A 26179-nucleotide genomic window follows, 5' to 3' on the forward strand; every position below is an offset into this window, starting at 1 on the left:
TATTGTTGTTATTGTTATTATATACTAATGAGTACCAGCACATTCATTTATTATAGCTTAACATTCATTCATTGAATCATATTTATTGAGCACTTACTGTGTGCAGAGCACTATAGTAAGCACTTGGCAGGCATGCAGGCAGACCATCTGTAACTTGGGTATTGGAACAGTGCTGTAAACCCAGGATAGGCCATGAAGAATACGTGGATAGGAGGAAATTGGAAAAGGAAGACAGCATCTCAATCTCTCATGAAGGAGTGATAATTGAGGAAGGGGGAAGTGCTAGGGGGAGGAGGAGAAAGAAATGAGAGATTGTGCAAGTGTTCTGGCTGTCTTGCAGGGAGGGGTGTATTGATGGCTATTGCTCTGGCAAAGTGGGGTTCCCGAAGTCAGGGATGATTGGTTAAAACATAATGCCCACAAAAATGCAAGGGCAATTGCTCCTATTTGCCATAACCTAAGAATGGCCCTGCATGCAGGACATCATATCTGTATAGAAATAGAATATGTCCCTGGAAACTCTGGAACCAAGAACTAATTACACCCAGTTCTCCCATAATGTAAGGGTTATGTTTTTGCGAAATCCCTCGTTCAAGAAAACTCATCCTGTGTTACTTACCCTTTCCGAAGATGACTGCGTGCACAGAAGCATTTTTTTCAATTAGCATGGATGCCAAGCTCAAACAGGCTCATGTGGGAAAATCATTCTGTAATTTCCAGTAGTGTATTCAAAATGCATGTTACGGCAGAACTGAGCTCATTACAAGTGGGTCCTACAGTATTTCAAACGACATTTTTCTGTTTCTGTTATTCGCATAGTAATGCTATCCTGCTAGAGGTCTGTTAGCAAATAATAATTTTTATGAAATGTATGTGATGCTATGAAAATTATGTCAAATTAAAGAAGGATTGTAATAGCCATATTAGCCTATTGAAAAAGAGCTTTATATGTGACAAGACAACTATCTTGGTTGAATGGATATTTGTGTCTGGGAACATACCTACCAATTCCGTTGTACTGTACTCTCCCAAATGATTAGCACAGTGCTCTGCACACAGTAAGCACTCAATAAATACGATTGATTTGATTTAATAAGTGGCAAGGCATCAAGGGCTAGTCAGTGTGTTTATTGAGTGCTTGTTATGTGCAGAGCACTGTACTAAGCACTTGGGAGAGTGTAACAGAATTAGCAGACATGTTCTGTACCCACAACGAGGCCATAATCAATCATCATCATCATCAATAACTCATTATTGAAATATATTATTGAAAAGCTGAGCAAATATTTAAAAATCTATCTTGTTAAATAATTTTTGTATATTTACATATATAATGTTTGTTTTTTAAAGTGAAGGAAAATTATGAGCATTTTAAACAACTTGAAAAAGACTATCAAAAAGAAGTCAATGACATGGAAAAGCAGGTTGGTTGTTTTTTTTCTCTTTTTTCAGAACAACATCAAATAAATAGGGAGATAAGTGATAGCTTGGTGGTGCATTGAATTCCAGAGAGGGTTTTGTAATGAACTGGGGAACGTATTACATAAAAGTCAGAGGGGACGGCATCCATGGACAGTGGGCTGTTGAAGATGGTCACCAGGAGTTGGAGGTATAAGATCTTGAAAGAAAGCAGGAGCTCTTTTCTTGAAACATGGCCAAGAAGGTTGAGAGACTGGATGAGGGATTAGGAGGGAGCTGGGGAGTTGAGGGTAAAATTTTGAGGCAGTCATGACTGGTGGTTTCAATTTTGCCTTCAAAGTAGTAGTTGGCAAGGTTATCATGGATGAGAGAGGGGAGAGATGTGGGATCTGTGGGTTTCAGGCGAGTGTTAAAGATTTGAGGTAGTTGGGGGCAATGGGCATGGCATTTTATTTTAAAATTCAAATATAAACATGAAAATGCTAATCTTTCTTTATCTTGCTTTCTTAGATGCTTTTCAAAGAACTTGACTCCAGTGTTTCAGAAACATGATGGCCATATTTAAAGGCTGATAATTATGTTTATTTCACTGCTATGGCTTATAATTATAGATGTGAGAATTTGTCCCATAGTTCAAACGTTCATGGGGCTTACAAAAATGTTAAAACTTCTGAGTTGCAGTTGATGCTTTAGTTTCACACAGCCCTCATGGATCTGAACTTCATCAGCCCACTCTTCAAAATATGAGAGAATCAGCTCACTTTATCATTTGTAAACTGACTTTTTTATTAGGTGTCTCTGTTATTGAGTCAAAATGATGAAAAAGAAGAGAAAACTAAAGATTTACAGGCTCAGCTACAGAAATCCAGTGAAAAGATTAACCAGTTAGAGGAAATAGCAAGTATGATTTTCGATATTGAAATACAGCACTGTATACCTCATTTAAACTGTTTTACAAGCTTAAAATTTTTATCTTGAGATATCTGGGTCCACTGACTATTAAATACTCTTTAGTGGGTGTTCTTTTTACAGTTTTCTTATTTTTGAATATTCTTGTTCAAACTAGAAATACTAAAAGACTGCTAAGGATATATGTATATTGAGCCTGATTTCTTTCTCCAGGGCAAAGCAGGCTATTAGAAAGCTGCAGAGACAACTCAAGTAGGGAGGTGGGGAGAAAAGGGCGGTGGTTGTTTTGTTGTAGTGCTCTCTGACTCTATCAACTTGTTGAATTTCAGCTTTCAGCAAGGATTTTTCTTGGCCAGTGGGAGATTGTGATGGTGACTTAGGGCTTCTTCAAGAATAGTGAACTACCTTTGAAAATCCATGCAGGAGGCAGAAAGATATTCTCCTCTACTTTGCACGAAGTGCAGAATTGGACTCATGTACAACATGAGTATAGTGTATATTAGCGACCCTTCTAGTGTGACCTAGTTATGAGTTTAAGGGATATAAAAGAGAAAAAGATTGAACAGCACCTAAAAATGATGTGATGTAGATTATATTCCAGGCATATTTCCAGGACTTCACAGCCAAAGAAAAATAGAGGATTGAGACAGTTATCAGGAAAATTCAGGAAAAAAGACATGGGGATATGGCTTAAATGTGCCCTGTCCTTGAAATAAACAAATCTATTTTAAAAACATTTTCAATTTTATATTTGGCTACATTTTCATCCACTATTGTATCATTATTATTAATTATAGTAATAACTTTGGAATTGCCTAAATTCCTTTCATGCTTTCTGCATTCTTTTGTTTCCATGGTATATTTTCCATATTAAAATCAGGCTTTATCTAATATGCAACAATTATTTATTTAGAACAGCAAATTGAAGATTTAAAAGAATCAAAACTCAAACAACAGCATTTGCTGTCAGAACTGGGAGATGTTAAACTTTCTTTGCAAGAAAGTGAGGTATGCTTTATTCAGTCATTTAAAATTCAGATTAATATGTAAAATGCCAAACAATTACTTCTGCCATAGATCAGAAAGCTATAGCTTTTTATAGGAAACTTGTATAGAACAACTGTTTTAATTCTGAACTTTTTTCTTTTTAGGGTGCTAAAAAGGCTTTAGATGAAGAATTACAGACTGCAGTGAAAACTTTAATTGAGTTCACTGGAGAAAAAGCAGCACAAATAGAAGAAATTAAGCAAGCTAAAGCTACACACTCATTAATTGTTGCTGAACTCGAGTGTACTATTTGTAGTTTGAAAGATCTGCTTTCAACAGAACAGCTAAGGTAGTGATATTAAATTAACCTGCACCTACTATATATTCAGAACTAATGATACTTTGAATTTTTATTGCATTTTTAGTTTTCCAGGGACTTCCACAATTATCTATTTTATTTTTAGATAAATTTTGGAAGTAGCCCTTTGAGGTAGAGACAGTAGCTGTTGCTGTTGCCAATTGGCAAATTGTTGCCAATTTGTACTTCCCAAGCGCTTAATACAGTGCTCTGCACATAGTAAGCGCTCAATAAATACGATTGATGATGATGTTGCCCCAATTAAGGCATTTGATGATATTGAGGTACACAGAGGTTGTGACATCCAATGGCAAGTCAAAGGTAGTCCATCAGATTAGTGGCAGAGCAGGAATTATCATTTATTACTATTTATATTTCTTAAGAACCTTCAGTAAGTAAAACACTATAATTATAGGAAAACAAATTATGACTGTCCACAAAGAACTCACAATCTGTGTGAGGTCATACACATTTAGTACTGAGAACATAAAGTAATCAATGAAAAAAATTGGTTCAAATCCACAGCTTAAAAGTAGTAAGATATGTAGGTTAAACAATACTATCCGACTTTTAGCAACTCATCATTTCTTTCTAATTAGTAAGAAACTACCACAATGTTTTCAACTTTATAACTGTGAAGGAAAGCTTCTACCCACCCTCCGCTCTATGGGGAACAGGGCTAATTTGCCTTGTTGTGGGTTGATAGAATCGGAGCAGCCCCAGTCATTATTAGGCTGTGGATCCTAGGGGTCCAGTTGAGTATGATCTAGAATTCGGGTGTTCTGTCTCCCAGATCCACACTCTTTCTACTATATACCGCTGTTAAAGGATTTGTTACATCCCCTTCTAGACTGTGAGCCCACTGTTGTGTAGTGACCATCTCTATATGTTGCCAACTTGTACTTCCCAAGCACTTAGTACAGTGCTCTGCACACAGTAAGTGCTCAATAAATACGACTGAATGAATATTCAATTTTTACTCAGGGATTGGAGAGGGAAAGTTTCAGCATCACAAATTGCTACCAGAGGAGATCAGAGATACATAAACCAGTTTATAGAAAAGCAGGCAGCTTCTATTAGAACAACAGAGAGAAGTTGTTTATGGTTCTAGACCAAGATATCTGCCAAACTTCCAGGGATACAAAAATCTATGGGTATATGTTGTTTCGGAGTTGTGTCAGAGAAATTTATCTACAACATTCGCAAGAAAATAAATGAGTGAACAGTTTATTTGATCAACATCTACTGTATGATGCAACTTTACTGTTGAAAATGCAGGTATATTTGTTTATTCAATCTTTAATATGCAATGTTGCAAATTTGCCCATTTTCAAAAGTGCTATGCTGTTGAAATTGGGCACAAAATGAGTAGATAGGAGGAATTCAATGAGCAGGTGGGACTATTACTCACCTTTTGAAAAACTTTTCATCAGACTGCTCTGGATACCTGAATTATTGGCTTTAATTTATTTGCCATTTGTAACTGAATTCTAAATGAGAACATTTTACATTTTGAATTGATATTTTTAAAGATCAAAAAATATTGAAGATGAATTCCAAGTGCTTACCCTGGAGCTGCAGAAGAAATCAGCTGAATTAGGTAAGATTCCCTACCTCATATTGTTTCAAGGGCCATATCTTTGTGTGCTTCGTTTCTCTTTGTTTTGTCTCTTGCCATATAACAATTTATTGAAAAGTAAATGCATAAATGTTAATTGCTGACAAATCAGTCAGCCATTTAATGTTCAGTTGTTAAAGTTCATTCTTCTACAGGAGAATCACCAACACTGACCCTAGTGAGGTGATTAGTGATGACTGAGTCTGTCAACACTTGATTTTTAGAAATGTTGATGATTGCATCATACACATTTGGTTTTAAGTGATGTTTTATCCTCTATGTCTATCTGCTTTCCCTAACTGCCCCTGAGATCTGTGTTACCTTTGAGTGTGCGTTTTCTACTACTATTGTGAATAATGTGGATCCTACTTCTGCATCATCATCGTCATCATCATTGCAACTATCATCAATTATGTGTTCAACATATTTTGATGAGCAATGATGTGCTAGGAACTTGGGAAAACACAGTAAAAATTAAGAAGTATCCAATCTCTGCCCTTGAACTATTGGAAGGAGACAATAAATGTTGGAAAAATTCATGTCTCAAAAAGTAATGAGTGTTCTTAAACTATCTGCTTTCCCTTACTGTTCCTGAGATCTGTGTTACCTCTATTTGAGTGTACTTTTTCTACTACTATTGTGAATAATGTGGATCCTACTTCTGCATCATCATCGTCATCATCATTACAAGTATCATCAATTATTTGTTCAACTTATTTTGATGTGCAATGATGTACTAGGAACTTGGGAAAACACAGTAAAAATTAAGAAATATACAATCTCTGCCCTTGAGCTATTGGAAGGAGACAATAAATGTCAAAAAAATTCATGTCTCAAAAAGTAATGAGTGTTCTTAAAAACATAGTAACAGCTAAAGCTAGAAAGGTATCAAGTATCTGCTAGACTAGCCCCAGAAAGATCATTTAATGCATGATATTCTTCATAGCAGTGGAAAAGAGGTGGTACAGTAAGAGGAAACATGATTTCCAGGTATTTCCCTCATGCCCTGGGTCCTCTCTTTTTAAAGGAGAGCCCAAGACTACATTGCCCACTTTTTTCATGCTCTCCATAACTCCGTGGAATGGAAAGAGCATGGGGAAAGGTCAGAGGACTTTTTCTCACATATCTGCTGTGTGATCTTCGGCAAGTCACTGCTCCGTGCCTCAGTTTTCTGAGCTGTAAAAATGGGGATTCAGTACCTGTTCTCCTGCCTACTTAGCCTGTGAGCCCCACATGGGACAGGGACTATGTCCAACCTGATTATCTTGTATCTACCCCAGCACTTAGTACAGTGCATGGCGCTCAGTAATCTTAATAATACCACAAGCATTATTATAACTGATGACACCATCCTCGAAGCTCCAACATTGGTGTCATTTTTGACTCGCTTCTGCCTTTTAGCTCTCATAGTCACCCTGCCTTTAAATTTTGCCATTTTTTCCTCTACAACATTTCCCAAATCTATCCCTTCTTCTCCACCCAACAGCTATCATGCTGATCCAAACTTTTGTTTTATGTACCATAGAGTATCTATCTGTCTTCTAGCTGGTCTTTACGCTTCCAACATCTCCCTCTTTCAGACTATACTGCACACGTGTGCTTTACACTTCTTGAAGAATTACTTGGCACAAATCTCTCCACTCTGAAAAAACCCCAAATAGGTATCCATCACTCAATATTAAGAAGAAACTCCCTACCATTGACTTCTAGGCTTTCTTCCAGCTTTCTCCATTTTGCAATCATTGATTGACTGATTGAGGACTTGCTGAGTGCAGAGCACTGTACTAAGCTCTTGAGAAAGTACAGTACAGCAGTTAGAAGACATATTCCCTGCCCATAAGAAGCTTACAGTCTAGAGGCTCTCTTCACCTGCTATTCCCCAGTTTACTTTCCAAATGTGTCTCACACTTGATTCTCCCACCTCTGACTCCTATCCCCTACCTGGAGCTCCCTACTCCTACATATGTACTAGACATCACAGCTCTCCCCATCTTCAAAGCCCCCCCTAAAATCTGACCTCCTCCAAGAATCCTTCTCTAATTCATAATACATTAGTGATGTTAACCCAACAATCAATCTTATTTATTGAGTGATTACTGTGTGCAGAGCACTGTACTAAATGCTTGGGAGAGTACAATATAACAAAGTTGGCATCAGCCACCATTAGCTTAGTCTGTCCTCAGCACTTAAGTATGTATGAATATTTGTATTTGTGTATTAATTTATATTTTTAATTGCTTATTCAATCCTTAGCCATTTCCAACTGATGTAGTTGTACTTCTTCCTATTACATTCTTGTTCTTCCTCCAGCTCCTGCTTTTTGTAAATCATTTTTGTCTGCCTCTCCTATTAGACTGTAAACTGCTTGAGGGTAGGGAGTGTGTGTCTTCCTCCTACTGTACTCTCCCAAATGTTTTCCCTCAGCAAATACCATTGTCCAGAAGGAAAAAAAAAGAAGCCTAAAGCAGAAAATGATAATCTTAGTGTAGGCTGGGATAGGGTGGCTTTTCTATTTTTAAGCCATGAATAGACCCTTTATCTGCTCTGCACACAGTAAGCGCTCAATAAATGCAAATAATAATAATAATGATGGCATTTATTAAGCGCTTACTATGTGCAAAGCACTGTTCTAAGCGCTGGGGAGGTTACTTTGTGATCAGGTTGTCCCTCGGGGGGCTCACAGTCTTAATCCCCATTTAACAGATGAGGTCACTGAGGCACAGAGAAGTTAAGTGACTTGCCCAAAGTCACACAGCTGACAACTGTCAGATCTGGGATTCGAACCCATGACCTCTGACTCCAAAGCCCGTGCTCTTTCCATTGAGCCACGCTGCTTCTCCATGAATGAATGATGTTCTAAAAACTATACTTTGAAAAAGAAATGATCCCTAAAGAAAAAAAAAATGACTAAAGACAGTCTGGGAATAGTGGAAAGCTCCGAACATTTCTGGGAGGGAGGGCTGCAGGGAAGGGTGCAATCCCTAGCTGTAAACAATTTTGTTGGGTAGGGACTGTCTCTTTATGTGGCCAACTTGGCTCTGCACACAGTAAGCGCTCAGTAAATACGATTGATTGATTGATTCGGTAGATTTAGAAGCTGTTGAATATATTTTGAGTGGAGTTCACCTGCTCTATGTAATCAAACCTTCCAGTGCCTCTAGATGGTGCTACGTAATCATGGTGTCAGAAACCAGCAGAGACCAATTCATCACCTTTGTCTTGAGCAGTGTTTGAGTTTCTTGCTCAGAATCTCGTTTTATCATTCAATATAATCGATGTCATATTTATTGAGCACTTACTGTGTGCAGGACACTGTGCTAAGCACTTGGGAGAGTACAAATAATATAACAGATACATTCCCTGCCCATAGTGAGCTTTCAGTCTAGAGAGGGAGACCAACATTAATATAAATAAATTACAGTTTTGTATATAAGTGCTGTAGGGCTGGGAGGGGGGCTGAATCAAAGGAGCGAGCCAGGGTGTTGCAGAAGGTAGTGGGAAAAGAGGAAATGAGGGCTTAGTCCGGGAAGGCCTCGTAGAGGAGATGTGCCGTCAATAAGACTTTGAAGATGGGGGAGAATAATTGTCCGTCTGATATGAAAAGGGAGGTGTCCCAGGTCAGAGTCAGGACATGGGTGAGAGGTGAGTGGCGAGATAGACAGTGAGTAGGTTGGCATTAGAGGAGTGAGGTGTGTGGGCTGGGTTGCAGTAGGAGAGTAGCAAAGTGAGGAAGGAGGGGGCGAGGTGATTGAGTGCTTTCAAGCCAATGGTAAGGAGTTTCTGTTAGACGTGAAGGCGGATGGGCAACCACTGGAGGTGTGGAGAAACACGGACTAAACGTTTTTGTCGAAAAATGATTTAGGCAACAGAGTGAAGTGTGGACTGTAGTGGGGAGAGGCAGGAGGCTGGGAGGTCAGCAAGGAGGCTGATACAGTAATCAAGACGGGAAAGGATAAGTGCTTGGATTTTACACTTTAGTCCCCCTTCCATTGCATCTTTTGACTTGAACGTTTTATGTAGTTTACTAATGGGGACTTAACCTTGTCATCTGCAAGACTTTAGAATAACTTGGAATTGAATTGAACTTCCTTATTCCTCAAATCTGCCGAAGCACACCCCTCACCACAGCCCTCCTAAAAAGTCACTTCTTCCCAGGAGCATTCCTTTGCTGATCTTTCATTTGCTGCTGTTTTTTTTCTTTTATGGCATTTATTAAGCACTTGCTATGCTGTTGCCATCCCATCAGCACCTTAGCACTCATGTGTCCATTCCCCTATTCACCCATTATTCTGCATCGCCTGTCCACTTGGTTCTGTAACCCTTAAGCACTTGATTTCCACCTCGTTCCCTGCAGCAATGTACCAATCCTTATACGCTGCCATTGCCCCTATCTGTAATTTATTTTATTGTCTGTCTCCCACTCTAGTCTCAGTAAGCTTCTTCTGGGCAGGGATCAGGTCTACCAACTCTCTGCTAGATGCTTAGTACAGTGCTCTGTGTGCTGTAAATGCTCAATAAATTCCATTGATTGAATATTTGTTGTCTATATAATTGCTTACTTTTGTATTTTTCATTTATCTAATCAGTTAATAGTATTTATTGAGCACGTACTATGTATAGAGCACTGTACTTAGCCTTTAGGAAATTTCCATAGAATTAGTAGACATAATCTCTGTTCTCTAGGAGCTTACAATCAAGCGGGGGAAATAAATTAATAAATTAAAATAAATTGAAGGTAGGATGAAGGAAAGGGGAATATGTACATAGGCTAGTGCTCAAGTAATAGGGTATGTAAGATATTGTACTCTCAGAAGTGCTTAATACAGCACTCTGTAAATAGTTAGTGCTCAATAAATACCATTGATAGATATGTACGAAAATGATACCAAAGATTGTTAGTATTTAAGTGCTTCACACAGAAGTGCTGAGAGGCCATAGGGAGAATATAAGCAAGGAAGACTAGAAATTAACCAGTGAAGGCCTTCTGGAGGAGATATGATTTCAGAAGGGTTTGAAAATGTGGACAGCTGTTGAAAGCAAACTGGGAGGAAGATCCAGGCAGGATTACACAGTAAGCAGTCAAATACCACTGATTGATTGTTATGGCCAGGTGTGCAACTTTTCAGAGAGTAAATGCTTTGGTTGGTGTACTTGACCGATGTTAAAGTCGCAGTGCAATTTTTGAGTTTTTTTATGAACCCATTGAAAAGAGGCAATCATCTACATATAATAAATGACATTTTTCATGATTTCAGAACCAAAGCAATTTGAATATAATTTGATATCTAAAATTATATCTAAAATCTTGCTAATGTCCATTTCTCAAATTGCTTCAGGTCTGCAGAGTACATTTGATTACAGAGCTCCCTTTAAAAGTTAACAGTAAGCATATTTTCTGTTATGTGATTCTTGTAATATATTTCAGGAGAGATGTCTAAACAAAAAAATGACAAAGAAATGCAGTTGGAAACATTGAGAAAAACATTGGTAAGTGTAGGCATACCTCTTACTAATTCAGTAGAACATTAACTGCTTAGTACAGTGCTCTGAACATAGTAAGCACTCAAGAAATGTGATTGACTGATTGAAATTTAATTCATAGTTTGGTGGTTTTCAACTAAAGTGTAATTGAAAGCTTTGGTCCACTGTAGGTAGTCTTTTTTAAGTTAAAAATATGAGTCCTGCAATTTGTTTTCTAAATTCCTTTTGAAGTAGAAAATTATGTTTCTGTGAACCTATTTTCATGTAGGTAATTAACCAGAGGACTTTATCCTAGCTAATATATTTTTAAGTTATTTCAATTCAGGCTTTTCAAGGGCCTGAGCTACATCCTGGTGAAACTTAGGCAGCTTTGAAGGCTGAATGAATATTTTCTGTCCACTAAAGAATAATGCAGGCAACCATGATGAATAATTGTGATAACGAATGACTTTATAGGATTGTAAATGCTTTTTTTAGTTTCTGGCCTGCTGTTTCTGTTGAATCTGCTTTTTTTAAATCTTTTGTGGAAAAAATACTGAATTCTTTTTATAAAATTCTTCCCATTGAGCTAGTAATTTTGGGCACAGTTTTCTACTAGTTGGAATTTATCTTTAAATGTTTCTGCCTTGACTTTGAAAACATCATTTAAATACTTTATCTGCTCTCCTCATGAGAATGCCTTGTATTCAAAAGAGAAAATAAGACTTGCTTTGGAAATCCAGTGTCAGAAAGGCAACGTATCTTGCCAAACACTACTTTGATACATTTATACTCCTGGTGTTTGCTTTTGTGAAGATATTTCAAGAAAATTATAAGGCTCTGTTAAAGAGACTATAAACTCTCCCAAGCTCTTGGAACAGTGCTCTGCATGCAGTAAGCACTCAATAAATATCATTGACTGATTGATAATGTTAATAGTAACCAGGTTCTTTCAAAGACATCATTAATAGTACAGGACTCTTTCCAAGATGGCATTAATAGTACCATGCTTTGCCTTTCCCTTTAGTTATCCATATTTTAGCAACATGTAGTTGCATAGAAATAATCACCATCATCATTTACAGTATTTGAGTATGTAATATAACAGGATATGAATCCTGTCTTCAGGGAATGCACAATCTAATGCAGAAGCTGAACAATAATAGAATATAATAGCATCATTAAAACAGGAAGTTCAAGTGGTTAAGTAAATCATTTGAAGCAGTAGCTTTTTGAATGATTAACTGAAAGAGTTAATGAAGATTTTAAAGAAACTAATGTAAAACTGTAGATTTATTCAGGTACTGGCAAAATTTGGCTTATTAAATAGTAAAAGCTTTTGATTTCCTCTGTCACTAAATCATACTGTAGCAGAATAATTAATAATGTCTAATGCACTACATATCTTTTAAAAATGAAATTTCTGAGAAGCATAAATATTAAATCAGTGAAAATTAAATCAGTTTGTTCAGTTATTACTGAGTCACAGCAGGTCTAAGGAACTTTAGTGCTACTTACTCATGGGATTCTCAACCATCAATTAGTAATGATGTAGTTTTCAGATTAATTGCATCATTCTTCTTGGGAAGCAGTGTGAAAAGAGCTCAGGCCTGGGAGTCAGAGGACCTGAGTTCTAATCCTGGCTCCACCGCGTGCCTGTTGTGTGACCTTGGCCAAGTCATTTTATCTTTTGTGTCTCAATTTCCTCATTTAAAATGGGGATTCAGTACCTGCTGTCCGTCCTAATTAGACTGTGAGCTCCAGATGGGACAGGGACCATGTCTGACTTGATTAACCTATATCTACCCTAGTGCTTAGTACAGTGCTTGGCTTATAATAATAATAACAATAATGGTATTTGTTAAGCACTTAAGCGCTTAGTACAGTGCTCTGCACACAGTAAGCGCTCAATAAATACGATTGATGATGCAAAGCACTGTTCTAAGCGCTGGGGGGGATGCAAGGTGATCAGGTTGTCCCACGTGGGGTTCACAGTCTTAATCCCCATTTTACAGATGAGGTAACTGAGGCATAGAGAAATTAAGTGGCTTGCCCAAGGTCACACAGCTGACAAGTGGCTGAGCTGGGATTCGAACCCATGACTGCTGACTCCCAAGCCCGTGCTCTTTCCACTGAGCCATGCTGCTTTGCTAGAAGAAGTATAGAAACAATAATGATCACAGTAATTGTTAGTATTATCATTCTTTTTAACTTGCTCTTCTGGTATGGGGGTTCTAAGTATAAAAATATTAAATTCCAAATATAATAGTAACAATTAAAAATGCTTAGTAAAATACAGAAAAAAATGATATATTCATAATAAAAAGGTATCCATATGTTTCTAAACTTAATATACCACTCTGCAGATATATGGCCATCCTACTCTCAGGATAATCATATGTAATTGATTCATTTGCCTCAATTTATTTATTCTCATTACATTTGAGAAATGATTGTATTATTCATTTACGTTCAGGAAAAAGAAAACTCCACAGATATCATTAGTAAAAGCTCAAAGCTTGTGAATGTTCTTAGAATGTCTTCTGATTTTGAGATTTATCCCTCTTTTCAAATAGGAGTTTACCCAAAAGCTTTTAGAAGAAAAGAGTCATTTTGAGGCGATTGCTGCAAACTTTCAAGAGACAAACAAAGAATTGAGTAATGTTCTCCAAATCAGAGAGGTTTGTGAGAAACCTTCTTCTGAATTCCGTTGTTAAACTTTACGTTCAATATTAGATTGTAGGGTGTATAATGCTGATACATATCAATCAATACTATTTATTATGTGTCTGCTTTGTGCAGAGTACTGTACTAAGTGCTTAATATGTTCTTGTAGCCTTGAAATATTTGATACTACAATCATTCCCGAATTACCATCTTTCTACAAATCAACCACCTTGGGGCTACTATGAGTATTGTTGGATCCTTACCCCAAACATGTAATCAATCAGTTGTGTTCATTGACAATTTACTGTGTGCAGAGCACTATACTGAGATCTTGGAAGAGTGCACTGTAAAAGAGTTGGTAGACACATTTCATTCTCACTAGGAGCTTGTATTCTGTCAGCCTCAATGTTCTGGCCAAAATTCAGTTAAATGCAGGTAAATTCCTATCCACATTTTCCCCATCTTGGGTTGAGATTAGACAATGAACAGTAAATGAGTCGTGGAGGAAGTTCTGCCTGTAATAATAATGATATGATTATTATTACTTTAAGCGCTTACTACATGCCAAGCGTTGTACTATATGTTGGGATAGATATAAGATAATTGGGCTAGACACAATTTCTGTCCTATATGGAGCTCACAGTCTAAGTAAGAGGGAGTAGGAGTTAATCCCGATTTTACAGATGAGGAAACTGAGGCACAGAGGATAAGTGACTTGCCCAAAGTCACATAGCAGGCAAGTGGCAGAACTGGGATTAGAACCCAGGTCCTCTGACTCCAGGCCCATGTTCTTTCCTCTAGCCACGCTGCTTCATATCTTGTCAGACTTTCGAGGCATGACTCCTGAACGATTAAGCAAAGAAATTGACACACTGCAGAGAAAACTTAATTTAGAAATGGTCGATGCAGATGTTGACAATTTAATTGCATCTCATTTGGAGGAATCATAGTTGAATATGAACCTCATGACATTTTAACAATCAATCAATCAATCTGTGGAATTTATTGAGCACTTACTGAGTGCAGGACACTGTGGTAAGTGCTTGGGAAAGTACAGTACAGCAGTGTTGGAAGACACGTTCCCTGCACACAGTGAGCATACAGTCTAGAGGATATGTACATAAGCACTGTGGGATTCAGGGAAGAGTGAATACTAAATGCCCAAAAGGTATGGATCTAATTGCATAGGTGACGCAGATGTGAGAGGTAGTAAATAGGCGACCCAGATGAGAGAGGGCATAGAAGAAAAGAGGGCTAAATTGGAGAAGTTCTCTTGGAGGAGATGAGACCTTAATAAGGCTTTGAAGGTGGGGAGAGTGGTGGTCTGGCTTCTACGGAGGGGGTGGGAGTTCCAGGCCAGAGGTGAGATGTGGGAAAGGGATCGGCTGCAAGATAGACAAGACTGAGGCACAGTGAGCAAGCTGGTGCTAAAGGCTGGGCTGAGGTAGGATCATCCTGCTCTCCAGTGCATCACTGAAAGATGCTGAACCAGATGTAGAAGTTATGGTTTCTCTACCACTGGCCAAAATCTTGCCATTTGAAAGCCTTGCATTAAATTTCAAGAAAATGAACTCATTTATTATTAATTCATATTTGAAAGATAAGATCCAAATGGAGAGAGGAGTTAAAAGATGTCCAGAGATGATCAGAAGGATTTAGCCAGCTGTCAGGTATTTGAAGATGAAATAAAGCCTGTTCAATTTAAGTTGGACAAATTGTTCTCTGAAGTTACGAGACCACTACCAGGGTCAGCAGAACTAGCTTCTACTACTGCAGCCTCCAGCAAAAACACAGGATCTTACTAGGAGCAGAATGGTCTAGGGTAAAGAATATGGAATTGAGAGTTAAGGGACCAGGCTTGTAATCCCAGCTCTCTCACTGGCTTAATACGGGTTCTTGAGCAAGTCACTTTACCTCTTTTGGCCTCTGTTTCCTCATCTCTAAAATGCGGATAAGATCCCTTTTCTCTCAACCTCTTAGACTGTGAGTTTCGTGTGGGACAGGGACTGGGTGATCTGATTATTCTTTATCTACCCACAGTACTTTGGCCTCTAGTAAGTGCTTACTAACCACTATCATTATCATTACAGCTGCCCCTTTATTCAGTATTAATGTTATGCTTTGATTTTAATAAAGAATAAACACCGGTTTAGTGATGATGATCATTAAATACCTACCACCTCAAAGAATTTCGAAAACTTTTCCAGAGGTTCGGCAATGGATCTTAATCTGTAATGTGTAAGTGTATGGGAAATCACACCCAATGGTACACTCTTTCATGACACAAGCATATTTCTAAGAGACATAATCTGGTTGTATTGGGCCACATGCTTTTAATTTAGTTTTGTTAAATTATATAATCCTTAGATTGCAGTGCAGTTTCTAACTATTGTAGAGGGAACCTTGTTTAATGCTTTTAATTGGTTCTAAAGAAAACAACAGCTCTGAGTTTGTTTTTCCATATATTCAATTGAAGGTAAATAAATTTTGTCCATTGGATGTATCTTTAGAGAATACTGAATACCGTGAAGGGCTTATTGTATTCACAATTGACTAAATAAAACAGGTTTAATTACTTTAGTGAAATATGGAAATTCAGTATAGAAATTCTTATAAGCAAAACTGCAACGGAGCTTTTACTTAGGTTTAATTTAGCTTGAAGGAGTTGAGAAATAACTTTCAAGGTATTTTGTGGAAATTGAAGCCCATCTTATTATGTTTAATCAATCCACCTTTACCGCCAGAAGCAATTTTTCCTCATGTTTATTTTCAGCACTAGAAACAAAATTAATGCCTGCTTTGAATAATTATCATTTTTGATAAGAATCTATCTTTGAATGAAAAACAAAGAGTACTAATGCACTAGACATAAGGGAGAACTTTCAGATGGATACTAACTCGCCAGAGTGGTCAGGGTACCGTTGTGCTAATTTGCACGATACTTTCTGGTAAACAGTAATGCAAGCATTAAAATTGAGAGGGAGAAAAATACAAATGTATTAATATTTAGAGTGCTAATTCAAATTAATGCTAAGTAGAGTGCTTTAAATTAGGGACCATATTTAGAATATGTGAAATAGTGCAGCGAGATTAGGCAGCAGCTGTGAAGCACAGCAGCTTCATGTCATGCCTGCAGTGATTTCTTCCTAAACACGCCTGTGCCATTTTGAGGATTGTGTTATCAGAAAAGACTCAGACTGTGGGAAGAATGTTTCCTAATTCTTCCAGTATATAATATTTAAATCAATTTGGATAGATCCAAATCATTTAATTTTTTAAAAAAGCAGAAATGACTGTGTTTGTAAATGTATATGCACTTGATTCTCCCAGAAAATGTTTTCTCGATGTGTTTTGGAAATAATGTGACATCAGAATCAGGAAGCATTTTCCCAACACGGCGCATCTGTTCTGCTAGAGTGTGACACTGTGCTGAGAGAAATGGGTTTGAACATGTACAGGGGGTTGGACATGGAATAAGTACTACAGTGTGAGCTTTCCGTAATGTGAGGTTCTGCAAGATAGGATTGATTTGTTTATGTTTGTTATTTGGATAATGCAATTTTTTTTTGTATTTTAAATGAGCTAAGTCCTCTCCTGAAAAAGGGATATATAAATGAAATTGAGCAGGAATATGCATTTTAAGCTAGATTGTAATTTACCTGTATTTGTAAAACCAATGGAACTGCAGGATTGGTTTCAAAAAAATACAAGAGTAAATCAATTAGTAATAATCTGACTTTTTCTTGATGAATCCCCCAAACCTTCCAGTCATATCATCCCATCAGACATCTCTTGTGATCTGTTTCTTTTTTCTTTTCTGTCATTATGCCTATTCTTACTCTTAAATAGGGTGTATTTGTTTATTTATAACTAGTCTTGCCGCATAAATTTATTTAAGGCAGGTTTTGTGTTTTGCACCGTATTCCACAAATGCCTAGCAAAATGCTCTGTACAAAGTAAGCATTGATTATATTTCCTTATCTAGTGCTATTTTTATTTATAACTGTGAATTTTTAAATCTGGCACTGTTTTTCAGAGAGAAATACGTGAATTTGAAAAAGAGATAAACCTTTTGGTTGCAAATGAACAGAAGTTCTTAAAACAAGTTACGGAACTGACAGCAGAACTTGAAAAAGAGAAGTATGCATTTCTTCTAGATGTATTAACTGCTCTCTGCATTGGTCCAGATTACTGCTCTTAAATAATTAGATTGGCTAACTTTCTGAGTTCACAGCTCTGAATGGTTATCAGGTGATGAGCCCTGCCTCAAAGAATTGAGGTATCTCAGATTTTTAAAAGTCTAGTTTAGGCTCTCCACCTTTTTTTCCACTTCTGCATTTTCCTCCTTTTCTTGCATGGACCATTGGCTTTGCCCCCTAAAAGCCTAGTCCCCCATCTCACTTTGAACTCAGGAAAGTATAGTATAGTTATGTTAAAAATGGAGGGTTTCTTTTCCAGGTCAATAGTTTAGTACATTGTCACTTTGATGCATGAGGCTCTACTTTAAAGGGTTAAAAAAAAATAATGCCCACCTCACAATGTGCTGTTCCTTCCCGTGAATAACAGGAATAAGAGTGAGAATGGCACTGTGCAACTCACCATCACTATCATCATTCCCTTCATGCAATAATTCACTTTTGAAATCTCAGAACCAAAGTTCATCCGTCTATCTCAGAGACCCTATCATCATTTTAATAGTACCCCAGTAGTTTCTAAGATCTACAATTTATAATTAGAAAATCATTTAGACCCAATAGGATCTTGTACAATGAATGCCAAAAGAGTTTGCTTTTTCCTTAGAGGTGATTTCTTAAACCCATTTTCCTACTTGGAAATCTATAGGGATTTGTAGCAACCATACAGCTTTAGATCAAGACCCTTGTAGTGCCAGGGGCATTACATGCCTAGGACCTAAAATAAACAATTCCCTCAGTCTAAGTCTTTTCAACTCACTTTATGTTCTGTGTATTATTTGCTAAGTTACTCGATGGTTTTTGATATTCAAAACTGAATTAATTCCTCCCACTATTTAGATGTTTGATGTATTATTTTAACAGGCTAAAAAATAATGAGCTAACGATGAAGTGCAACCTGCTTTCATTAGAAAGAGAACAAATGGCACAAGAAAAAAGTGATACAATCCTTGAACTCAAGAAATTGCAAGAAGATGTTAAGGCAAGTTGCAAAACAACCCAATTTTTGTTGATACATCTGTTTGAAGGGAAATGTGTAGAGGTACTTTTTTGTAATAATGGGAATAGGAAGAGCCTAGATAAATCCTGATTTTAAATCCTCACTGTATTCCTTAACTTCAACTTTCCCTCCACTGAAGTGTATTATTAGAGTTATTAACAAAGAACAAGATTTTACTCAAACTTCTTTATTTGGTTCTCCCTAATCTCTGGTATAAGTAGTAATGAGCTATGATATGTCCCAAAATTAGATTGCAGGAAGGACAGATTTTAAGACAGGGGTAATCCAAAAATTAGTTAATCAATCTCATAAAAGCAGCATTCTGATGAATCTTATAAAGAAAATGATCATTTTAATAGATTTGATTCCCCCTTTAGTATATACTAACAATATGCCTCTCAAAACGGAGTGAGGAAAAAATCCTCTCCCTTTCCCCTTTCTGTATCCGTTAGGGAAATCATAATTAGATCCAATTGCATCTGGGGTATGAGCACTCTGCTACAGCTTACATATTCCCAGAACCACACATCTTTTCCCCAAACCTTTGCTTTGGACTCATTTATTTCCCATCCTCTCCATTTGTAGCTTTATTCACCCCTTCTAAGCCCTAGAGCAAACTTATGTACATAGCTGTAATTTATTTATTTATATTAATGTCTGTCTCCCCCTCTAGACTGTAAGGTTGTTTGGGGAGGGGACGTGTCTACCAACTCTGTTATACTGTACTCCTCCAAGTGCTTAGAACAGTGCTCTGCACACAGTAAGCATGCAGTAGATACAATCAGTTAGTGGAATGATTGATTGATTGATTGGTCCAGAGTGGCACTGGGGGAGGGGATGATCCAAGATTATATATATCCAGTTTTAAGGATCCAAGTCCACCCGTCCAGGAACTGTTTATTGATTCAATCGTATTTATTGAGTGCTTACTGTGTGCAGGGCACTGTACTAAGCACTTGTAAAGTGCTTATTTCCCTGGAACAAATATATCTACAGTCTATTTCGTTTGATCCAAAGGGTGCTGCCACGGTGGCCATTTCAGTGGTAAGCTTATTGCCTCATAGATAGCGAGACTTTGGTCATCAACATTGTGCATAGTCTGCCCCTCTTCCCCGATAGAACCCTGATTTCCATACCAATGCATGTTTACGCTACTAGTCAGTCCCCTAACATTAGAATGAAGTTGGCCTGGATACAATGGCTAGTTTCAAATTCTGTGTTTTAAATGAAATTTTACTGATGAGGAAACCAATAATTTTATAGTAATGTCCATTATGTTTTTATGTAGAACAACAAAATTCAAGAAGAAAAGGTGATGAAGCAAATAGAGAATCTTGAAGAATCAAAGCAACAACTAAGGTAAGGAAAATGAAAAGTAAACCAGTTGGATTTAGAGGATTATATTGTCTGTCTTTAAAGGGTTGTTTTAAATTAGCTATGTGGTTCATTTTGGATTCATCTTACATGGGGAACACTTTGATGTCAAATAGTTAAACATTAGTGTTGCCAAGGAGTTAAAAAGTTGATGTTGAAAATATATAATGCCCAAATTTGTTTTTAATAACTGATATTCAGGTAACAGACAGAGGAATCTCAGGCTGTTAGACCAATTCATTGCCGTCCAGATGACCCAGGGAGCCCAGGCCAGCAAAGGCTCTAACTCTTTGTTTAGGGCTTTTTCCAGCATGCCTTCCCTAACCCCACAGGTCACCCCAATGACATATCCCTACCACTCCAGGATGAGACACCTTTGAATAGTAGTATTAAGTGCCTTAATATGTGCAAAGTACATGCTAAGCACTGGGAAAGAAATACATGGATGAAAAGCGGATGCATTCACAGTTTATGAGTAAGGGGGGGGAGAGGATTGTTAACAGATACCTAAGGAAAATCACACCAAAGTATGGTGTCACCAAAAGGGTGACAATAAACACAAAAAAACCCCAGCAAAATTTCAGGCTCTTCTCAGTCACAGAAGTCGTAACTGCAGTCACGACGGTGACTGTCTCAATGTTTTAAAAGTTGAGAAGGCCTGCCACCGTTTGAATCCTTCCTAGGCTGGAGCAGGGGCTAATAGGAGTCCGCATGGCATGGGGATGAGGCCGCAGAGATCAGCTGTAAGGGTAGCTGTGGATGGCTCATGTGGCTCTCCCTGTTCTAAGTCCTCCCTGGACTGGAGCAGGAGCTAATGGGGAGTACTGGTGGCGTAGGGGTGGGGCAGTATCTCTTGCATGGTTGGGTCTGGGTGTTGGCTAAAAGGGTAGTGGTGGGTGACATGCTGCTGCTGCTATTAAGTCCTTCCAGGGCTGAAGGACTTAAAGCATAAAAGTTCAAAACAAACAAAAAGAAAGCAATTATTCATACAATAATAGCGGAAGGCATTTGACCCCAATTTCCACACGAAATTGTGTATGCAGAAAGTATCAGGGAGTTCAAAAGGTATTTGGTTACACTTATGGAAGAGCAGTCAGAAATCGGTTATTAGAGGAGAATCAGGGATGGATGTAGAGGGAAAAAGATGGGATGTTAGATGATATTTCCTTGAAGGTTAGGATGGATGTCTAGGAGGGCAAGCCACTACAGTTCTTGTAAACATAATACTAAATACTAAATAATACATAATACTAAACTGACTAGTCTTTTGGCCTGGCCTTAGAGCTGCCAACTCCATGGCCCGCTTCACTCCTTGGTATTGGCTACAGCGGAGCAGATGGTCAGAGCTACTCTGCTCAGCTCTTTGGAGCCAGAGTAGAACTTGAAGGTGGCTTATTCCCCTGCTGGCAGAGTGAGAAAGCCGTGCCTTTTCCACCTTTCTCCTCCTTAGTGTGTCTTAGCCAGGCCCTCTTGTTCCCAGGGTCCTGTGAGCGCGAGCCATCCACTCTTGTTCTACTTGTCTGTCCCCGGGCAGCCTCGTCACAGATGCAGTGTTCCCCCGTGGCCTCCATGCCATTTTCCTTCATCTGTCGCCACCCGAACAGCAACACCTCCCTTTCCATTGCTACTTGCATGCTGATGCTGGTGATAGCAGCTGAAAAGTTCTCCCATGCAGCATGGTCAAGTGGATAGAGCACGGGCCCTGGCGTCAGAAGGACCTGGGTTGTAATCCCGGCTCAGCCACTTGTCTGCTGTGTGACCTTGGGCAAGTCAACTCACTTATCTGTGCGTCAGTTAATTTATATGTAAAGTGGGGAATAAGACTGTGAGCTCCACCTGGGACAGGAACTATGTCCAATCTGATTTGCTTGTATCTACCCCAGCACTTAGAGTAGTGCTTGATACATAGTAAGTGCTTAACAGATACCATCATCATCATGCCAGGTAGGGACTGTGTCCAACCTAATTAACTCATACCTAACCCAGTGCTTAGAATAGTGTTTACAAGTAGTAAGCGTTTAATACTATAAAAAAAGTAGTGGGAGACTTTCTGCTCCTTCTGCCTCAATCCCCACTTCATTCCTGCTTGATCCCCTAGCCTGCTTAGGTGGAGTAAGGTTGTGGGTGAGACAGGTGGATGACTTGTCCTCGTGGGGCTCAACTCTTATGGTGCGGGTGGGAGAAGAGACAGTGTGGCAAGAAAAGAGCCTTTCCCTTCTCCACTGCCTCCCCTCTCTCTGCTTTACCTTATTCCCATTTCTCATTCCATTCCCTTCCCTCTCTGTCTTCTTTCTGTCTCCAATTCCTGCTCCCACTTTTCCCCCCCTTTATTTTCCTTCTTTCTTCCCTCCCCTTCTTTTTCTTCCTTTTTCCATTCCTTCTCATCCTGTCCTCCATAAAGCCCTATTTCCTATGATATTCTGCTCTTAGGGCTCCATCCTCTTGATTCTTTGTCCCCTGCACTCAAAAATAAAAAGATGGCACCCTGCCTAACCTTGCAAAGGTATTTCTTGTGTTCTTATGTCTTCTTCTCAGACATTTTGCAGCTTAGTGGAATGAGCACAGGCTTGGGAGTCAGAGGACATGGGCTCTAATCCCGGCTCTGCCATTTGTTTGCTGTGTGACCTTGGGCAAGCCACTTAACGTCTTTGTGGTTCAATTACCCCATCTGTAAAATGGGGATTGAAACTGTGAGCCCCACATGGGACAACCTGATTACCTTGCATCTACCCTAGCGCTGAGAACAGTGCTTGGCACATAATAAGCTCTTAACAAATACCATAATAATAATAGCAAAAGGGAAGGCAACATAGGGTTCAAGACTTGAAGAAGGACAGTTATCACATACTTCCCTCCTATGTTTAACCTGTGTCTTAGCTCAGTTAGTTCCTCTTTATTATATTTAATGGAATTGCCCCTTCCTCTCCACCGTGACTGTGACTTTCCTGGTTGAAGTCTTGCTAACTTCTGGGTTGAATTACTGTAATCGATTCCACACTGATTTCCCCATCTCAAGCTTTTCTCCTCTTCAGTCTTCAAAATGGAATTCAGAATTCACACTCCTCAAGTAACTGGCTCCTCATTTCTTCTCACATAAAACTAAAACTTGCAACTACTGGCTTAAGTGCTCTCCCTCAGCTGTCTCTTATTCTTCAGTTCTCTTCCCCCACTGCTACATCGTTTGCACTCCTGGCCCCTCTCAAATACATCTTTTAACCCTGCCCACAACTCTTGTCTCTCATCCATTCTCACACTGTTCCCCAAATTGAACTCCCTCCCTTCTCAAATCTGTCAAATTACACTGCACCCCAATCTCATAAAACCTCCTAAAAATCAGCCCCTTGAAGAAGCGTTCCATGTTAAATCCTTTTTCCTACCTCTTATGCCAACCCAATAGCCACTTTAGCACTCAATCAATGGAATTTATTGAGCCCTTACTGTGTGCAGAACACTGAACTAAGTACAGTAAAACAGACCATATCCACTTATGTATGATCTATTTATTTACTCATGCCTTTATTTCTTATTATTTGTAGTTATGTTCCTACTTTTTACCTATGGTATATTTGGTTATTTCTGTTCACTTGTCTCCCTTATTAGTTTGCAAACACCCTGAGGGCAGGGACACTGGCACACTGTTACTGTATGTTCCCAAGTGCCCAGTACAGTGGATGAATCAATATATTTTGAGCACCTCAGCAAATTATTGATGATAATATTGTTGCATCAAGAAATAATCACTAATAGTGAAGAAGAAGATAACATGCAAGAGAAAATAATTTTCCTGAGGAGAGATCAATTTGTTTTCTTGCTGATTAATTTTAAGTGGGTTGGAGGTAATATTATTTTTATGACAACCTCACTCTACCATTTTAGGAATGAATTGGAATCTTTGAAGGAAGAACTGAAAAAGAAAGATGAAGAAATTAGTGTCTTGGAAAAGAGGGAAGAAAATGTATGTTATACTCAATATTGAATTTTTATACCACATAAAAACTGATCATTTCTTGTAAAAACTATCCCACAGTCAAAGTGACAGGAGCACACTTTTCTTAAATGGGGAACTATGACAGTCAGTCTGGATAATTCAGGGAGTGGTGGATTTTATTTTTTTTCTTGCAATTTATTGAAGCACTTCTCAATCACTTGGTACAGTGCTTTGCAAACAGTATGTGCTCAATAAATATCATTGATTGTTGTAAAATCCTTAATTCATTCAGAGAAGCAGCGTGGCTCAGTGGAAAGAGCACAGGCTTTGGAGTCAGAGGTCATGGGTTCAAATCCCAGCTCCACCAACTGTCAGCTGTGTGACTTTGGGAAAGTCACTTCACTTCTCTGGGCCTCAGTTCCCTCATCTGTAAAATGGGGATTAAAACTGTGAGCCCCCCGTGGGACAACCTGATCACCTTGTAAGATCCCCAGCGCTTAGAACAGTGCTTTGCACATAGTAAGCGCTTAATAAATGCTATCGTTATTATTATTATAAGTACTTAGCCACTTAGCTTTGTTTGTGAAGATAGTCAAAAGTGCTTCTGAAGTGCAATATTGAAAAGTGGCAACTGCTAAAATTGGCTTTCTTCAATTGTGAATTTTTCCAATTCTCCATTGTTATTTTCCACTTTAGTAAATTACATTATGGTATTCACTCTGAAACCATCGGAACCCAAAGGAGTGATAAGTAGTAAATATTCAACAAGTAAACACCTCTCTAATTTGGACTAAAAATAAGGGTATCCAGATTTAGTTACAGAAAAGTATGAATTGTAAATATTTGTATTACAGTACTCTGTATGTGTGTGTGTGTGTGCGTGCGTGTATGTCTTTTTGTGGACTGTTTTTAACTTTTCATCCGGATGTCTCGTTCACTGAATCTTCCCGAAAGAAATCTAGTTGGATGGGAAGTCTCAGTCTTTCCCTTTTTTTCTTGATTATGCCACTGTTCCTATGTAGTCTTCTGGCGCTTACTCAATTTAAGTGTTGTAGATCAATAGCATCCTACTTTTAATCTATACTTGTTTTCTTTGGCGGTAACAGAAGGAAGAAAGCAGTAATTTCCAGGTCCTAGTTAACACAATCAAAATTTGGGGTGTGAATTTTTTTTTAGCAATTCAAGATCACATTGGAGAATTTAATGTGGTCCCGTCCATTTCCCCAAAGTAGTTTTCCTGCTGCCTCTATTGTGACAGCCTTAGTGTTTACAAATTAGTATCTAATTTCACACCATGTTATTATTTTTAAAACTAGTACAATATTATAGCTGACTTAAAGAAGAACCCTTTCTAACAAGATATATAGAAAAATATAAACTATAGATTGGGCTAAGATTTTTTGTGGTTGAATCTGGCATAGTAAGTCAGAATATTCAATTAATATCTAAAATATATTGTCATTTTAATAAGATTAAATATTCAAATATTTTTAGGCTAGAATTATTGAAAATGAAATGAATAAAAAAGACAAACAGTTGAAGATGTTGGAAAACAAGGTATGACAACATTTTATTGTGATTTTGACAAGATAAATTCTTAACATTCCTTTACTTGAAAGTTAACTGTGACATGAGGTTACCTTGTCAAGAACATCTGTTTAACCCATTGAATGTCTATGTTATTGGACCTGTGAGTTAGGAAGGACAGTGTTTCAAAATCCTGGACACAGTCCTAAAAGATGCTTAGATCTTCTAAGTAGCAATTAATGTTTAATATAAATTCATCTTTCTGATACCTTTTAATTTATATAATAGGCAGTTTACTTTTTTTGTTTTCAGTTCTTAATGTGTCAAATAGTTCCATATTTTGTTAACTACCAGTTACTGAGAAGCAGTGTGGCTTGGTTGAAAGAGCTCGGGCTTGGGAATCAGAGGTCGTGGGTTCTAATCCCGCCTCTGCCACTTGTCAGCTGTGTGACTTTGGGCAAGTCACTTCGCTTCTCTGTGCCTCAGTTACCTCATCTGTAAAATGGGGATTAAGACTGTGAGCCCCACATGGGACCACCTGATTAACTTGTATCTACTCCAGTGCTTAGAACAGTGCTTGGCACATAGTAAGTGCTTAACAAATACCATCATTATTATTATTTTACATTTTAAAAAGACAACTCGATCATAGAAGAGATAATTCAATTTCATAAGTTATATTTAGGTTTTTCCTCTGTCCTAGTGTAGCTTCATTTGGTCTCCACATATACAAAAAGAT

The 26179-nt window shown here is 38.1% G+C and overlaps 1 protein-coding gene across 1 annotated transcript in view; it reads left to right on the forward strand.

The window, feature by feature from the left end:
- Positions 1–26179, forward strand: part of SYCP1 (synaptonemal complex protein 1) — a 61808-nt gene that overhangs the window by 16560 nt on the left and 19069 nt on the right. Inside the window, exons 10-20 of the mRNA XM_038748780.1 lie at positions 1351–1424; positions 2212–2320; positions 3242–3336; positions 3480–3664; positions 5206–5273; positions 10717–10778; positions 13328–13432; positions 17455–17558; positions 18476–18593; positions 19900–19970; positions 23862–23940. Coding sequence (XP_038604708.1) covers positions 1351–1424; positions 2212–2320; positions 3242–3336; positions 3480–3664; positions 5206–5273; positions 10717–10778; positions 13328–13432; positions 17455–17558; positions 18476–18593; positions 19900–19970; positions 23862–23940 — 1070 coding nt within the window. The remainder of the gene's footprint in view (positions 1–1350; positions 1425–2211; positions 2321–3241; positions 3337–3479; positions 3665–5205; positions 5274–10716; positions 10779–13327; positions 13433–17454; positions 17559–18475; positions 18594–19899; positions 19971–23861; positions 23941–26179) is intronic.

Source organism: Tachyglossus aculeatus, chromosome 7 (genome assembly GCF_015852505.1).
Source record: "Tachyglossus aculeatus isolate mTacAcu1 chromosome 7, mTacAcu1.pri, whole genome shotgun sequence".
In the NCBI taxonomy this organism is placed as follows: Eukaryota; Metazoa; Chordata; class Mammalia; order Monotremata; family Tachyglossidae; genus Tachyglossus; species Tachyglossus aculeatus.